At 43.4% G+C, this 18546-nt stretch overlaps 1 protein-coding gene across 1 annotated transcript; it reads right to left on the bottom strand.

Moving 5' to 3' along the window:
- Positions 1 to 11063: 11063 nt before the first annotated feature.
- On the bottom strand, positions 11064 to 17085 carry LOC140550137 (uncharacterized). Its single transcript, XM_072673964.1, has 6 exons — positions 17024 to 17085; positions 16367 to 16434; positions 15733 to 15856; positions 14733 to 14932; positions 13947 to 14051; positions 11064 to 12019 (listed from the first exon to the last, which is right to left on the bottom strand). The coding sequence occupies exons 2-6, from the start codon at positions 16411 to 16413 to the stop codon at positions 11440 to 11442; spliced, it is 1056 nt and encodes a 351-aa protein (XP_072530065.1). The 5' UTR covers positions 16414 to 16434; positions 17024 to 17085; the 3' UTR covers positions 11064 to 11439.
- Between the last annotated feature and the right edge of the window lie 1461 nt (positions 17086 to 18546).

Genomic DNA, 18546 nt, shown 5'->3' with positions numbered 1-18546 from the left:
ACAACGGGCCAGTGGTAAACTGCGTTGAGAAAAACAACGGGCCAGTGGTAAACTGCATTGAGAAAAACAACGGGCCAATGGGCAAAAGCGTTGAGAAAAACAACGGGCCAGTGGGCAAAAGCGTTGAGAAAAACAACGGTCCAGTGGGCAAAAGCGTTAAGAAAAACAACGGTCCAGTGCGCAAAAGCGTTGAGAAAAACAACGGGCCATTGTTAAACTGCGTTGAGAAAAACAACGGGCCAGTGGGCAAAAGCGTTGAGAAAAACAACGGGCCAGTGGGCAAAAGCGTTGAGAAAAACAACGGGCCAGTGGTAAACTGCGTTGAGAAAAACAACGGGCCAGTGGTAAACTGCGTTGAGAAAAACAACGGGCCAGTGGTAAACTGCGTTGAGAAAAACAACGGGCCAGTGGTAAACTGCGTTGAGAAAAACAACGGGCCAGTGGGCAAAAGCGTTGAGAAAAACAACGGGCCAGTGGGCAAAAGCGTTGAGAAAAACAACGGGCCAGTGGTAAACTGCGTTGAGAAAAACAACGGGCCAGTGGTAAACTGCGTTGAGAAAAACAACGGGCCAGTGGTAAACTGCGTTGAGAAAAACAACGGGCCAGTGGGCAAAAGCGTTGAGAAAAACAACGGGCCAGTGGGCAAAAGCGTTGAGAAAAACAACGGGCCAGTGGGCAAAAGCGTTGAGAAAAACAACGGGCCAGTGGGCAAAAGCGTTGAGAAAAACAACGGGCCAGTGGGCAAAAGCGTTGAGAAAAACAACGGGCCAGTGGTAAACTGCGTTGAGAAAAACAACGGGCCAGTGGTAAACTGCGTTGAGAAAAACAACGGGCCAGTGGTAAACTGCGTTGAGAAAAACAACGGGCCAGTGGGCAAAAGCGTTGAGAAAAACAACGGGCCAGTGGTAAACTGCGTTGAGAAAAACAACGGGCCAGTGGGCAAAAGCGTTGAGAAAAACAACGGGCCAGTGTTAAACTGTGTTGAGAAAAACAACGGGCCAGTGGTAAACTCTGTTGAGAAAAACAACGGGCCAGTGGTAAACTGCGTTGAGAAAAACAACGGGCCAGTGGTAAACTGCGTTGAGAAAAACAACGGGCCAGTGGTAAACTGCGTTGAGAAAAACAACGGGCCAGTGGGCAAAAGCGTTGAGAAAAACAACGGGCCAGTGTTAAACTGTGTTGAGAAAAACAACGGGCCAGTGGTAAACTCTGTTGAGAAAAACAACGGGCCAGTGGTAAACTCTGTTGAGAAAAACAACGGGCCAGTGGTAAACTCCGTTGAGAAAAACAACGGGCAACTATGCAAAAGCGTTGAGAAAAACAACGGGCCATTGTTAAACTGCATTGAGAAAAACAACGGGCCAGTGGTAAACTGCGTTGAAAAAACAACGGGCCAGTGGGCAAAAGCGTTGAGAAAAACAACGGGCCAGTGGGCAAAAGCGTTGAGAAAAACAACGGGCCAATGGGCAAAAGCGTTGAGAAAAACAACGGGCCAATGGGCAAAAGCGTTGAGAAAAACAACAAGCCACTATGCAAAAGCGTTGAGAAAAACAACGGGCCACTGGTAAACTGCGTTGAGAAAAACAACGGGCCAGTGGGCAAAAGCGTTGAGAAAAACAACGGGCCAGTGGGCAAAAGCGTTGAGAAAAACAACGGGCCAGTGGTAAACTCCGTTGAGAAAAACAACGGTCCAGTGGGCAAAAGCGTTGAGAAAAACAACGGTCCAGTGGGCAAAAGCGTTGAGAAAAACAACGGGCCATTGTTAAACTGCGTTGAGAAAAACAACGAGCCAGTGGGCAAAAGCGTTGAGAAAAACAACGGGTTAATGGTAAATTGCAACTGGCCTTTGGGTAAAAACAGAAAAACAGCGGGCCACTGGGTAATTGCATTGAGAAAAACAACAGGGCCCTGTAAATTACATGAAGAAAATTAACAGGCCAGTGGTAAATTGCATCGAGAAAAACAATGAGCTACTCGTAAACTGCAATGGGCCGCAAAATAGTTGAGGAAAAACAACTGCCATTTTAAAGTTGCGCTCAGAGAAATATCTTGCCACTGGTAAATTGCATTGAGAAAAACAACGGGCCAATGGGCAAAAACGTTGAGAAACACAACGGGCTGGTGCTACATAGCGCTGAGCTGCAGCCAGACTTACTTGGATAGAACGAGAAGGAATAAAAGCCAAGTTTCTCAAACTAGCCAATAACTAAACACATAGGGTGGCACCCACTTTCTAGCACTGGGAACTGAACACAGCAGAGCTCAACACCGTGTGAAATGTAGAGGATAACATTTCTTACCTGTTTAAAACCCCAGAGAAAAACAACGGGCCAGTGGTAAACTCTGTTGAGAAAAACAACGGGCCAGTGGTAAACTGCGTTGAGAAAAACAACGGGCCAGTGGTAAACTGCGTTGAGAAAAACAACGGGCCAGTGGTAAACTGCGTTGAGAAAAACAACGGGCCAGTGGGCAAAAGCGTTGAGAAAAACAACGGGCTGGTGCTACATAGTTAAACTGTGTTGAGAAAAACAACGGGCCAGTGGTAAACTCTGTTGAGAAAAACAACGGGCCAGTGGTAAACTCCGTTGAGAAAAACAACGGGCAACTATGCAAAAGCGTTGAGAAAAACAACGGGCCATTGTTAAACTGCATTGAGAAAAACAACGGGCCAGTGGTAAACTGCGTTGAAAAAACAACGGGCCAGTGGGCAAAAGCGTTGAGAAAAACAACGGGCCAGTGGGCAAAAGCGTTGAGAAAAACAACGGGCCAATGGGCAAAAGCGTTGAGAAAAACAACGGGCCAATGGGCAAAAGCGTTGAGAAAAACAACAAGCCACTATGCAAAAGCGTTGAGAAAAACAACGGGCCACTGGTAAACTGCGTTGAGAAAAACAACGGGCCAGTGGGCAAAAGCGTTGAGAAAAACAACGGGCCAGTGGGCAAAAGCGTTGAGAAAAACAACGGGCCAGTGGTAAACTCCGTTGAGAAAAACAACGGTCCAGTGGGCAAAAGCGTTGAGAAAAACAACGGTCCAGTGGGCAAAAGCGTTGAGAAAAACAACGGGCCATTGTTAAACTGCGTTGAGAAAAACAACGAGCCAGTGGGCAAAAGCGTTGAGAAAAACAACGGGTTAATGGTAAATTGCAACTGGCCTTTGGGTAAAAACAGAAAAACAGCGGGCCACTGGGTAATTGCATTGAGAAAAACAACAGGGCCCTGTAAATTACATGAAGAAAATTAACAGGCCAGTGGTAAATTGCATCGAGAAAAACAATGAGCTACTCGTAAACTGCAATGGGCCGCAAAATAGTTGAGGAAAAACAACTGCCATTTTAAAGTTGCGCTCAGAGAAATATCTTGCCACTGGTAAATTGCATTGAGAAAAACAACGGGCCAATGGGCAAAAACGTTGAGAAACACAACGGGCTGGTGCTACATAGCGCTGAGCTGCAGCCAGACTTACTTGGATAGAACGAGAAGGAATAAAAGCCAAGTTTCTCAAACTAGCCAATAACTAAACACATAGGGTGGCACCCACTTTCTAGCACTGGGAACTGAACACAGCAGAGCTCAACACCGTGTGAAATGTAGAGGATAACATTTCTTACCTGTTTAAAACCCCAGATGGCACAATCAAATAGTCAAATAGACTAGTGTTGGGTGAGTCACACTCCAACACAAGACAAGATCTCAAAACACAGTCATGGATCTATCGGTAATATCTGTGATTAAGATAAAAGCCATTCCAACATCAGCAATCACATCCAGCCAAGACTAAAATCACAGGATATTATGCATTAAAAGAGTCCTCAGCCATCTTGGCCTGCTTTTAAAAGATAGGCTCCTCCCCAGTTACTTCAGCCAGGACCCTCATTGGTCAGTGACCCTCATGTGATTTATGTGACTAAGGAGGAAATCTGGCCCCACTGTTCTTTACTACATTACTTCAGTTCATTGAGGTTGGTGGGCATTTGTTTATGCACAGTTTTCTTAAAGGTGCCAACACAGCATTTCAATTGGGTTGAAGTCTGAACTTTGATTGGACCACTGCAATACCTTAAATCTTTTCTTTTCCTGACATTCTGCTGTAGATTGGCTGCTATGCTTAGGGTTATTGTCCTGTTGCATGATCCAGTTTCAGCCAAGTTTTAGCTGTTGGATAGTTGGGCACACATTTGAATCTAAAATACTTTCCCAGGTCCTATGGCTTCAAAGCAAGCCAAATTAATCATAACGTCAATTTAATGAAGTTAAGCAATTAACAAATTGAACACACATGTGCACTTTTAGCTGTGTAAATGACTTTTCACAGTACAACAGATGCTGTAGGCTTCCATTTTTTGTTAACATTAGACTCGTGACTCCAGAGTAAAACTAAAGAACATTGTCTTGGCCGATCATCAAATTTTATTTGTCTTGAAACCATTGTTTTAAAGAGGCATTAGACAAGATTAGACCAGACCAGACCAAACTCCTATTGGTATCACAGTGGTGTTTGGCCAGAAAGGCATTTGGTCATCAAACTTCATGCCCATTATTACATTTAGCTTCTTGATAGTTAAATAATCAAGTGTATTCACTGTCTGATAATGCTTTGTTACAAGCTCTCATGAATTTATCAGTCACTAACTGTGTTAGATAATTAGCAATGTAAGGTCATTTACACTTGTCATTGAAATGTGTCCCCAGTATGACCAGACTAACCATATTTCAACTTATCTGATGCAATCCAATATAAAATGTGGACCAGGTCCGTCTCTGTCTACCTCTCAATGTGTCCTGGGTGGTGTTTACACCTAGTTTTTCATGCAGACCAGTGAACAGACCAAAACCGCTGTTAATGCCAGGTGTAAATAGACTAATACAGACTGACAGAGGATTAGCGTAAACACCAGCAAGGAGCCGGTAAATTGCAACTGGCCTTTGGGTAAAAACAGAAAAACAGCGGGCCACTGGGTAATTGCATTGAGAAAAACAACAGGGCCCTGTAAATTACATGAAGAAAATTAACAGGCCAGTGGTAAATTGCATCGAGAAAAACAATGAGCTACTCGTAAACTGCAATGGGCCGCAAAATAGTTGAGGAAAAACAACTGCCATTTTAAAGTTGCGCTCAGAGAAATATCTTGCCACTGGTAAATTGCATTGAGAAAAACAACGGGCCAATGGGCAAAAACGTTGAGAAACACAACGGGCTGGTGCTACATAGCGCTGAGCTGCAGCCAGACTTACTTGGATAGAACGAGAAGGAATAAAAGCCAAGTTTCTCAAACTAGCCAATAACTAAACACATAGGGTGGCACCCACTTTCTAGCACTGGGAACTGAACACAGCAGAGCTCAACACCGTGTGAAATGTAGAGGATAACATTTCTTACCTGTTTAAAACCCCAGATGGCACAATCAAATAGTCAAATAGACTAGTGTTGGGTGAGTCACACTCCAACACAAGACAAGATCTCAAAACACAGTCATGGATCTATCGGTAATATCTGTGATTAAGATAAAAGCCATTCCAACATCAGCAATCACATCCAGCCAAGACTAAAATCACAGGATATTATGCATTAAAAGAGTCCTCAGCCATCTTGGCCTGCTTTTAAAAGATAGGCTCCTCCCCAGTTACTTCAGCCAGGACCCTCATTGGTCAGTGACCCTCATGTGATTTATGTGACTAAGGAGGAAATCTGGCCCCACTGTTCTTTACTACATTACTTCAGTTCATTGAGGTTGGTGGGCATTTGTTTATGCACAGTTTTCTTAAAGGTGCCAACACAGCATTTCAATTGGGTTGAAGTCTGAACTTTGATTGGACCACTGCAATACCTTAAATCTTTTCTTTTCCTGACATTCTGCTGTAGATTGGCTGCTATGCTTAGGGTTATTGTCCTGTTGCATGATCCAGTTTCAGCCAAGTTTTAGCTGTTGGATAGTTGGGCACACATTTGAATCTAAAATACTTTCCCAGGTCCTATGGCTTCAAAGCAAGCCAAATTAATCATAACGTCAATTTAATGAAGTTAAGCAATTAACAAATTGAACACACATGTGCACTTTTAGCTGTGTAAATGACTTTTCACAGTACAACAGATGCTGTAGGCTTCCATTTTTTGTTAACATTAGACTTGTGACTCCAGAGTAAAACTAAAGAACATTGTCTTGGCCGATCATCAAATTTTATTTGTCTTGAAACCATTGTTTTAAAGAGGCATTAGACAAGATTAGACCAGACCAGACCAAACTCCTATTGGTATCACAGTGGTGTTTGGCCAGAAAGGCATTTGGTCATCAAACTTCATGCCCATTATTACATTTAGCTTCTTGATAGTTAAATAATCAAGTGTATTCACTGTCTGATAATGCTTTGTTACAAGCTCTCATGAATTTATCAGTCACTAACTGTGTTAGATAATTAGCAATGTAAGGTCATTTACACTTGTCATTGAAATGTGTCCCCAGTATGACCAGAGTATCCATATTTCAACTTATCTGATGCAATCCAATATAAAATGTGGACCAGGTCCGTCTCTGTCTACCTCTCAATGTGTCCTGGGTGGTGTTTACACCTAGTTTTTCATGCAGACCAGTGAACAGACCAAAACCGCTGTTAATGCCAGGTGTAAATAGACTAATACAGACTGACAGAGGATTAGCGTAAACACCAGCAAGGAGCCGGAACTGAGAAGCTGTTTTTCCAATAAACAAGTTTTCTCAGGCATCTAACTCATGTGCCACTGTTCAAATATTTATCACTGTATTATGCTCTTTATATTTCAGTTGTTACAGTTTTGAATTAGTAAGAAAAGGGAGGGAAAATGGTCCTTTCAAGACTGTATTGAGCATCACAGACAATAAGCCTTAATGAGAGCACGCGTTCTGTAAACCTCCATGGAGGAGTTCACATCCTTCCCGTGCGCCTCCTCGTTTGCTTTTCTTGGCTCCTCGTAGCAGTGGCATCGGAGCGTGTACGCATCCTTTACGTTTCACAGTTGTGACAGGTTTTGCCTCATTGTTCGAGGCCCTGTATCAGAGGCCAAGCTCACAGCATTGTGTGTCAGTGTATGTCAGTGTGTGTTAGCGTTGGTGACTGCCTTTGACCTAAAACAATGGTTAAGAGGCTAGTATTTAACTAGCATACTGCACCCTAAGGAAGTGAGCATGTCAGTAGCACATAATGCTAATTTTCTCTTGCGAGGCATCTGATCTCTACTAACATTATTTGACACCAGTGGACAAATAATACAAAACACAACATTTGCCTTTTAAATAAGAAAGAAACGCTGGAGAGAGAAAAACAACATCAGAACCATAGCAATGTAGAACATCCCCAGCAGTCTGAAGAGCTGGACTGCAGTGTTCTTCTACAGGCTTGCAAAAGGCACCCAGAACCATTTGAAGCACACATAGAGCTACTTTTTGGCTCCATAAAGAATTATGTTTGTAGAAGAGTGTGGGTGTGAGGAACCTTTTTTTGGTAGGTTCTTTGGCAGTTGGTGCACAAAAATCTCTATTTCAAGTTTTCAAGTTCTTTATGGAACCAAAAGTGGTTCTTTTATGGCATTGCTCAAAGAACCGTTTGAAGCACCTTTCATTTTAAGAGAGTAGTTGTAAGAGATTCTTGGGACATCTTGCTGCACTGGTCTTTGGAGGTCTTTCCACAGATTTCTAGAGGTGTTTAGGTCCTGGCACTGGCAAAACCATGAGCTTGCGCCTCTTGAGATAGTCTATTGTGGAACATTGGATATTGGTTATGACCAAAAGTTGCTGAACCATTTCTCCTGAAATCAAAGGTATTAATAGGGAGCTTATAACGCTCTCTCCATACCGCTGAGAAGTCTTTATTTTAAAAGGATAAGAAGACTTTATTGTTTATTAAATTGACATAAAATGGAAACTTGTCTCTGGCAGTCTGGCACACATATCTTCACATACATATACATACATGCACACGCAAATATTAAAAACACTTAAAACGCTGCCAGCAACAATACACAGACTATGTAGGAGGTTGCTTATTATGTTCTTGTTCAAAATGGGATTTTTGTACCCATTCTTCTTAGCTAGTGGGACCTTAAGTCTCCTGCCCGATGTCAGCAACTGAAATGAAGGGTAAAGTGGGTGGGTAGGGTCATTATATACCTGATTTGCCTTTTTAGTTATGGACTGGATGTAAAAGTTCTGTAGTGACAGACAATAGTTTGTCTCCAATGACCTTACAGGCCTGGTTAGCCACCCAGGTCAGCGAGTTTCTATACTTAACTAACTAAACTAAGTTATATAAACAGTAACTAAACAAACCATCCCAAATAACATGACCATGAAGGGCCTGTGTGGTTAGCCCAACTGGGAACCAGTATTGTCCATGGTTTCCATGTTGGCCCCTACCAACAACACATCTACAAATCCATTCAGAACCCATGTTTCACCCATGTGAGCTCCACCTGAGCATGCTGGCTGGGATCAGACCCTATATAATTAATTATGGTGGTTGGTGTGGCCCAACAGATAACACCATTACCTGGGAGACTGGAGTTCGATTCCCGGTCTGGGTGACTGTGCTGCGCTACACCAATAAGAGTCCTTGGGCAAGACTCCTAACACTACACTTCCCCACCTCTGTAATATGAGTAACCTTGTAAGTCGCTCTGGATAAGAGCGTCAGCTAAATGCCATAAATGTAAATGTAAAATGTAATTAGTAGGTATAAATAACAATAAGGCAAGGCTGCTTTGCCATTATTTTATTGTTGAGGAGTCATGTGTGTGACTAGACTAGAAATGTGTCAGTGCCACTCAGCATAGCAGTCTAAAATAGAGCAAGTACCAGGCTTATTTTAAGCCTTGGTCAGAAAGAAAATCAACTCACTGATCACATTGATAGTCATGCACTGTATGCAGTGCTCAATATAACAGCAGGCCGCTGATCGAGAACCACTCACAAGGCCAGAGTCAGCAAGCAGCATTGATTTTACCGGGAGAAAGGAGAGAAAAACAATTATGCACTTTTTAAGTGAAACTGATGAAGAATCTCCGCCCCAGGGGCTGGAGGCCCGAACGCCCTGATAAAAGTACAGCAGGATGTAAAAACCCTCCCCACCCCGCGCACCATGTGTCTCTTATTGACTTCCTTTAATGTGATACAGCCTTGAAGGCTCTTGTAGTGACATTGCTAAAAAGATCTCCTGGGGGGGCTGCATTAAAGATGGGAGTTCTTTCACAGTGACAGTTTAGGCCTGTAGTTACGGGCTCTGTCTTCCAGGCTAGGTCCATCTTTATTGACTACCCAAAACTGCTCTAATGATTTACTTTGCCTGTTCTTTCACAGTTCCCACGTGAGCTGAGGAAACATCGTCCCATTCGGTTCATGGTAGAGCCAGGGAAGTGTGTGGAGTTCAGATAAACAGTTTTAATGCTTTGATGCATGAAGTCATTTGGAGAATAGTGTCAATTACTAGACATTACACAGCAGTTGTCTCCCCGTAGTTGATGCTTATTAACATATCTGGAGCGTTGGACAGATGGAAGGCAGCTAGCAGTGAAATAATTAAAGGAATAATTTGGCAAAAACTCAAATTCACACAATTTCCTCTCACCGCGCCATACAGTTGGCGTCATACAGCACCAGAAAGCACATAAGCACACCACACATCGAGATTACCTAACAAACACAGGCAGTTTAAGACAGATATGTGAGGAATCCATTCAAGTAAGACATCCAGAGCACTGGACCGAAGCATCATCTACTGGTTGAAGAGATATTTTAGTGTAAGATCTAATCTACACAGCTTTCCCATGTCAATTAGTTTTGCACTGGAGCTACAATAGCTAATGAGTAGCTCTCCGCATGTAATTAGCATTACTGTCCTAACTGTCTGCTTGTATCACACTCTACATACTGTGAAGTATAAAGAGGGACACAAGTATTATCAAAACTCAAATGGCTTGAATGCCACCTACTAATGTCCTGGCAAGTCGACCTTTAAGCATGTTTTAGACGTTTTTAAGATGTTTTTCTGTCTTTAGATGTTTATGAGGAGATTGGATATAAGAAAATACACTTGCATAGGAAGGAGGAAGTCCGAGGAAAATGAGGAAAATCAGGAGTGTCCAAAACTGGGGGTCATCAAAGGGTAAAAACATACAGAGAATGTAGGAATCCTAACAACTGGGCAAAATCGGGGAGACCACAATTATCCCATCAGAAAAGCAGCACCTTCCTCTTTGAGAAAAAGAAGAGAACCAGGCTGCCATTTACTTCAGATCTGAAAGCAACTACAGGTGAGAAGACGACTTAACACAGTGGATCTGAAAGGCTGCGGGACTGATTTTGACATTTGCAAGTCTTGCAAATTGTTGAGGCTGTTGATGTTTTCAGAAAAATGGAGGCTGTAATAAAGGGTGGACTCAGCGGCCTAAAGCACTACCACTATGGCTTTGGGTCGCAGGCTCAAATCCTAAGCCATGCCGCTTTGCCATCAGTAGCTGAGAAGAGTCCTAGAGAGCACAGTTGGCCAGGTGGGTAGATCGTGTCTTCCCTCATCACCCTTAAGCAACATTGGCCGACAGCTGGTGCAGGGAAGCTGGGGAGCTGGGGACCCGGCCCTTTACCCGGTGCAATGGCAGCAGCGCAAAAAGAGGCAGTGGCTGGCTTCACATGTATCGGAGGAGACATGTGATAAGTCCTTACCCTCCCAGTGTTGGGAGCATTGCTAGTGCTATCGGGAGATACTAACAGGTGGGTTTAATGGCAGTGCCAAACTGAGAGAGAAAGGGGATGTAATGTAATAAACAATGTTCCTTACTGCAAAGCAAACATCTTTTAAAGCCTGTTCAGATTGGAAGTGAAACACAAGAGGTGTGTTCTCTGATTCTGGACAGTACTGCATATCCATTTTCATAGATACCATTAGGACATGGAGTTATACATACAGGAACATGATTTAGGCCTACAATTTAGCATGATGCTAATTGGTATCCTTATTACTTGTTAGCCAAGTTTTCTTTGTAGTTGCAAAACGCAAGAAGCAAACTTCTCACACCAAACAAGTCTGGATAAATTTGGGCAGTAAAATTATGAATTAGTAAAATTATGTAAATGTGGCTTTTGTCCAGCTCTGAAGGTGTCCTGTGTCCAGCAGATCCTGTAAAACCTTTAAACGTTGTGAGGTGGGACCTCAATGAGCACCAATAAGCCTTAGTTGCTCATGACCTCGTCGCCTTTCTTGGAGCTACCTTTTTGATAGGTACTGACCACTCTACACCCCAAAAGACCAGGCTAATGTTTGGACATACTGTTCTCTTGCTACCTAATATATCCACACCTTGACAGATGCCACTGTAGATGGTCAGTTGTGCTAACACAATGATGAAATACAAGTATACAACAAATATGAGACAGATGGGACCAAATATGTAAATGTAGCTTTTGTCCAAACAGTTCCTTTAAGCCATGTGCCTCTTTTCTGGCCGTTGTAGGTGTTTCGGTGAAGGTGTCGGGCAGGTCATGGTAATTCTGGGAAGTCGTTTTCCCTGCGAGTTGCAAAGCTCCACGGTGCGCTCCACTGACGAGCCATGCGGACCCTGGTGTGTGTAGTCCCTCTGGTGCAACAGGAAATGAGACTGGACTGGCAGTGTTGTTTGGTGGGGCAGTGGGGAGTTAATGATCTGGCGGCGTAGGTGCTCCTGAAATCCTGACAGTGGCTCCAGCAGGTGTGGTTCACCTGGACAGGGGAAGTAGCTCTTCTCCAACAAGAAGTGAAAAGCTTTTCTGTTGGTCACCTGAGCCTTTTTCAGCACAGGCTTCAGGGACTGGTGAGTCCTCAAGGCTTGCCTGGTCTCTTTTGATGTGTCGGGAGTGACGGGATATATGGCCTGTACTACCGGGCTGTGGAAGGTGATGCGGGGTCCAGGGGGCACCTCGAGGTCAGCTGAGGCTGTGGGCAGGAATTGGTGGCTTCCTCTTATGTTAAGTGTCTTTTCAGAGCGATGGCTTTCACTTATAGTTGAATCTAGCTTATCTGGCCTTGAAAGACATGAACAACAGGTAATTTTAGCAAGACAGCTACACACTAAAACAAGCCATAACATTAGCACCACCTGCCTAATACTGAGAAGGCCCCCCATAATAGATCCACAAGAGCTCTGAAGGTGTCCTGTGTTATCTGACACCAAGACATTAGCAGCAGATCCTGTAAAATCTTGTAAGTTGTGAGGTGGGACCTCAATAAGCGCCAATAAGCCTTAGTTGCCCATGACCCCATCGCCTTTGTTGGAGCTACTGACCACTCTACACTCCAAAAGACCAGGCTAATGTTTGGACATGCTCTAACGCAGTCGTTTGGTTCTTATCAAAGTGGCTCAGATTCTTATGCTTGTCCATTTGTCCTGCTTTCAAAACATCACCTTCAAGAACAGACTGTTCACTTGGTACCTAATATATCCACCCCTTGACAGATACCACTGTAGATGGTCGGTTGTGCTAACACAATAATGAAATACGAGTATACAACAAATATGGGACAGATTATTTACATATGTGACCTCAAAACTGGGCCTGGGCTGCTCTGGGTTGAACAATTGAAAATAATGAAACAGAACAAACGAGGAACAAACATTTGCAAATCAAATTGTTGAGGCTGTTGGATTGACTCCAGAGTCCAGACCTCAGCATTATTAGAAGCAGAAAATGCTCTAGGTTTCATTTGTAGGGGTGTGGACAAATATTCCTGCAGATTTCAGAAACACTGAAAGCGAGTCTACTGAGGAAGATGGAGGCTGTAATAAAGGGTGGACTCAGCGGTCTAATGCACTACCACTATGGCTCTGGGTCGCAGGTTCGAATCCTAAGCCATGCCGCTTTGCCATCAGCAGCTGAGAAGAGTCCTAGAGAGCACAGTCGGCCAGGTGGGTAGATTACGCTCTTGAAAGTTTTTAGTGTTTTTAAGTGTTGTGTGTTTAATAAGGTTTAATAAGGTTCTCTGATAAAATACATTTGCTTAAAAATCAGCACTGACTCTACAAATATGCAGCAAGAGAAAATCCGGAAGGGGCAAATACTTTAAGGATGAAACACTGTCTTAAAACACTTCAAAATAAGAATCTGAATGTTGTACAGTGTGCTAATTGCCCTTATCAGGTGATGTACAGCCTTAGTGTCATATCTAAAATATGAAGACCCAAATGTGACCTCTGTTACTCAGCATTCTGTATTTCAACTTTGCAGAGCCCAATTACACTCTTAGAGCTTAGTGTTCCACTTCAAGAGCCTCATCTCTTTGCCTTTCAGGGAAACAGGACCTATTTCAAAGCCAATTCAGGGTTCACCCTCTTCTCTCCCTTTGCTAGCTCACCGTCTCAACCAAACACCCCTTTTGCTCTGATTAATTTCATTTCATTGCGCCACTTTAATTTCTTTTTATTAGCACAGCTGAGGGGGCTGATAGCTACAGAAATATGCAGGCTCCACTTTCTTTCTCCCCCTACCCCTCCTCTCTCTCACTTCCCAACACTTAACCCCCCACTCTCTGTGTCTCTCCGGCACCTCCTGCCTTCTGATAAAGCCGCTCTCCCACATGGTGGCGAGACTAACCGGGCTTTAAATCATCAATAAGCAGAAAATGACTCGGCGTGCGTCTGCTGCGCAAGATATCGACTCTGCTTTTTTCAAAATTACACTTGGGGGAATTTAATGAACAAGTTCTTCATCGCCGAGTGAAGTTCAGTCCTTGGAGGGGGGAAAAAACTAACACTGCGAGTGCAAAACCTGAGGAGATTTCCAAGTGAAGCAAGTGGAGAATTTCGACTTTGAACTGGCCACATGAGAAGGCCACTGAATATTAGTGAAGTGCAGAATGCATTACTGTTCCTAATGAGGTATGAAGCCTGTAGGAGAACTGGTTTGTTTGGAGGTTATCCTTTCGTGCGCTACTGCTGTCATTTTAATGAATTACCTGCATCCAGCCCGGCAAGGAGGCCTCTCCAAACTTTTGGATTTGATGGTAGGAAGGAAACCCCTGGCTTTGGTGCATCCAGTGCCTTTTACCACCAGGGTACATCTGTGGACAGAAGTGATTTTAGTAATATGGGTATTTGGCAGTTTATAAAGTTACCTCCCATAACATACCGACACTGTTCAAAGTATAAAATCCTTAAAAGGAACTTTTGGAGGTTCTTCAGTTTGAAACTGTGGAAGAACCTCTTAATGAATCTTTTTCTTCTAAAAATCTTTTCTTGAAGGTTCCTCAAAGCAGTCAGCTCCAGGAACCTCCAAAAGTTCATAAGGGTCTTATACTTATACAGTTCACTATTACTGACTGTAGCTCATCTGTTGCTGCACAATTTGTCAGCCACCCTCCGCTCTGTCCATCAGTACCTCTATAGAACCACAGCTGACTACATGCTATTTGGACTGGTACAGGTGTATCAGACATAGCTGTGTTGCTGGGCACTACAATTTAGATGTCCAGTTAAAGGTCAATGGTCAGTGTCTGAGTTTCTAGCTGCTGTTGGCTAGATGTTGTTGGTTGGCAGAATAATTACAGTTCTCAAGGTGTTTAAAAGCCTCAGTAATGCTGCTGTGCCTGATACACTCATACCAGCCGCTCATACAGTCATATCACAGCCAGCATATTTAATATGATCAGTCTTTATGGAGAACATTATTAGCAGTAATATGCAATGGAACATCATTTAGGAGGCAACCTTGGCCTACATTAAGAGAAACATTAATTTATTACTTGGAAGTGAACAGAGGAGGCAGGTTGAGGCCAGAGATGACTTGTCCCTTGGAGAGTCTGTGTGGCCTTTTGACCTTAGGGTCAGAAGCTAATGTGCTCATCAAAGTGGGCAAACTCTTTAGACTCTGAGTGTCCTCTTCGTCATCCTCTTCCTCCTGATGAGCCCATCTGATGAGCGGGGGCAGTCTGATAGTCACATCCTACCAATCACATGAACATGACAATTTATACGAAGCTCTGCACATTTCTGTACTTTAGTGTGTGTTACACTGGGACGAGTGTGTCTGGCACAGCAGTACAGCTGGGGTTTTAAACCATGTGTTCACTTACTGTCATCATATTAGAGTAGAAAAGAGTTTTGACAAAAGTATTGGGACACCCGCTTATTCATCGCTTCTTCTAAATTCAAGGGAATTTAAAAAAAGAGTTTCTCCTGCTTTTGTTGAAGTGTCTGTCTCTACTGCCCAGGGAAGAAGACCTTCTGCTAGATTTTGGAGGAGCATTGCTGTGAGGATTTGATTGCGTTAGAGAATGTTAGTGAGGTCAGGATGTTGGGTGATCACCACCCCACCCCACCTCATCCCCAACTTTCCAACTCACCCCAAAGGTATTGGATGGAACACCATTCCACTGCTCCACGCTCAATGCTGGGGGGGCTTTCTACCCCTCTAGCCCATGCCTGGCACTAGACATGGTACCAATAGGTCATCATATGCATCTGCTCCAGAGTCTCCTATTCTATTGTCAGTCCTTCTCTCTACAGGGACAAGACAAGCTGTGTATGAGTGTGCATTTGCACATCTGTGTCAACAATGAGTGCAACCTAAAGTAGCTGAATGCATTCATCAGAAGGGGTGTCCGCAAACTTTCGGGCAGACAGTGTCAGTAGCGAAATTGCATGTACATTGGTTGGTGCCATATTGACCCCCATAACATGTTCATAGGAGCCTATGTAGCGCAGCTGAAATTCCCTCAATGATGTAGCTCTCTTTGGAGTTACCTTGCGCTGGTGGACGGAAACTGGTTCTGAGTAGTAGGAGGGTACCGGAGAAACCTCACGGGACGGTGACTGACTTCTTCTCATTCCGCGATGGCGGCTCTTTCGGAAATGTAGCTCAGCTGGCCTAGTGGCAGAGAACAAAGTAAAAAGGTAAAGGTATTTGTCACTGTACAGCGAAATGTGTCCTCCACATTTAACCAATCTGTGGTAGTGAACACACACACACACTAGTGAACTAGGGGTAGTGAGTACACACACACACCCAGAGCGGTGGGCAGCCAACTCCAGCGCCCGGGGAGCAGAGAGGGTAAAGGGCCTTGCTCAAGGACCCAACAGTGGCAGCTTGCCGAGCCCAGGAATCGAACCCACAACCCTGTTATCGATAGCGTGGCGCTCTAACCGCTGAGCCACCACTGCCCCTCAAGGCTACTGAACTCCATGATCCTTCCCTATTGGCTTAAAGCATTGACTATTGGCTTAAAGCACAGGGGGAAATGTTGGTAGAGAATAATTTCAGTCAAATGGACTAAAATGGCATCGGATCGTTTTTCCACGGGCAGCAAACGATCGTCTGGATCATATGGATCATCTATGATTGTACTGCTATGGCATTCCAGCAAACTGTGTCTCTTACCAGTCTTCACCCTGGTCCATGGCAGTGTGTTTATCTGTGACGCCCATCGTGTTTTCTTCTTACATTACCTTAAGACGAGAAACATCTTAGAAAATGGGTCAGCTGGAAAAAAAGCAGCTCTTAAGTGTATTTTAATAAATTTAAAAAAACCTTCCAATCCTGTAAATACAAGTTTTTAATTAAGTGCTGGAGTTTTTCTCCAGCACTTATTACTCTATTACCATTACCAGGGTGATTTCGAGAAGCATTAGCATATAGATAGGTATTTGTTGCATTAATTCTAAGCATGTGCAGAGAATATATATATATATATATATATATATATATATATATATATATATATATATATATATATATATATATATATATATATATATATATATATATATATATATATATACACATGGTGATAATTTGTCTTTTACTCATCCAGGAAAACTCTTTCACCCAACCCAATGCTTTAAGACAAATTAATCAAACTCACAATCCACCATGAAATAAACCGCCACCCTCCCCTTTTCCTTTCTTTCAAACCTGCTGTTCTGTCTCAGCGTCCCAATGAAAACCCCACTAACCTGCTGAATGGTGGCTATGCTGAGAGCCACAGACTGAATAATGCACGCAATACAATCCCAACCAGAAGCCTGTACCACATACCTGGTCCCCGGACTGCCTGTTGACTTCCTCTTCACAGGGAGGAATGTGTTTGGTGGTTAAAGTGTGGACATTACCCCAGCCCTGACCTCCCCAGCAGACCAATGCCGGTTACAGCCATCAAAGCGTCCAGCTCCTGATTGGTGGGTCATGCTCAGGCAAGACCCCACACAGAGCTGTAGAGAAATTCCTTCTGCCCACAGCATTGTTTGCTGAGAGATTACTTCTGACAGGGAATGGCAAGTTACTCAGACACCAACACCCTGATATTGATACCTTTACATTAGGAACTCTCCATGATGTGGTTATAATGTATGTAGAAGCCTTGGAGTGAATGAACTGCCATGTTAACTGACTGTTTCGAGGCGTTCTATTTAAAAAATCTTTTTTCTTTGGCACATGGCAATTTTTAAATGTCCCTATTAATCAAGAGGACATTTGGATGTAAAATATCCTCAAATATATAACGTTTGACGTTTCTCTGTTTACATAAACACATTTATTCAGAATATCATCATCAGAAAATATTGGGAAATCTTAGTTTTAGGAAACATATTCTGATATTTATATTTCAAATTGATTGGCATATATTTGAGGTCAGGAACTTACCCACATGAGGAATCGTGGTTATTTTAGGATGATATTCACCACCCCGTCATGTTTATTGTAACAATGGCTCCCTTCTCTGAATAAAAAGTATAAAAGTAATAAGGATTTTATGGCTGAGGTGGGAGATTGCAACATGGAAATGGCACCCGGGTCATAGAATGACCCCTGGAATTAAAACCAATATCCTGCTGATATTGACCAGCCCAAAATGTAGGTCAGATTAGTGCCATTCTACTGGCAACAATTTAGTGCTCTAGTATTCCCAGATTACCAAAATACCTAAGGATCATGGGGATCATGGGGTTTTTGAGTGGCACACCTGTCAAAGCAATGACCCTGGCATCAGGAAAGTCCAAACCTGGACCTGGTGATGCCACAGCCATACATAACCAGCCTTGTTCTCTCTGAGTGGGGAGGATGGCCCTCCCCTTCCCCATTCACAGGTGTCTGGTTGCTGATGTAACAGAGCTAGTGGGCACTGGAAGTGAATCTGAATGAATGAATCTAGAATTTTTTATTTTAGCCACAAATGAGCCGAGTTACACACTTACATCAAATTTGAGCCTTTCAAAACCAATGCAGCTGATTCACTTTTCAGACTGATGCATTTTTACATGGCTAGTGCTGCTCGAATCCAGTTAGGAGGTAAAATATTAACTGTGTAGCTGCAGCGCTCTAGAGCAGTAGCGAGACAAGCAGTAAGTATGCTTTAATCTACAGACCGAATGAACTCGTCACAGACAGCCAGGGCCTCCTGCTGCGCTCTCCCAAACACACCACACACATTCCATCTACTATAATCATTACCTCAGCCCCTGCACTCTCCTGCACACACACACACACACACACACACGCAGTGTTAGTATACACGGTTCAGCTAGCTGGCCGTTTCCAGTTAGGCAATCAGTCGCCAGGAA

This window comes from Salminus brasiliensis, chromosome 2 (assembly GCF_030463535.1).
Source record: "Salminus brasiliensis chromosome 2, fSalBra1.hap2, whole genome shotgun sequence".
In the NCBI taxonomy this organism is placed as follows: Eukaryota; Metazoa; Chordata; class Actinopteri; order Characiformes; family Bryconidae; genus Salminus; species Salminus brasiliensis.
This window is presented reverse-complemented; position numbering and strand designations above follow the sequence as displayed.

What these genes read in the sequence shown, in the direction of transcription:
- LOC140550137 (XM_072673964.1), bottom strand. Translation starts at nt 16,413, where the DNA reads ATGGGCGTCACAGATAAACACACTGCCATGGACCAGGGTGAAGACTG. An exon ending in ATGGACCAGGGTGAAGACTG is followed by an intron (nt 15,857 to 16,366) that starts GTAAGAGACACA and finishes CTCTGCCACTAG; the next exon opens with GCCAGCTGAGCTACATTTCC. An exon ending in CCTTGCCGGGCTGGATGCAG is followed by an intron (nt 12,020 to 13,946) that starts GTAATTCATTAA and finishes ATGTCTTTCAAG; the next exon opens with GCCAGATAAGCTAGATTCAA.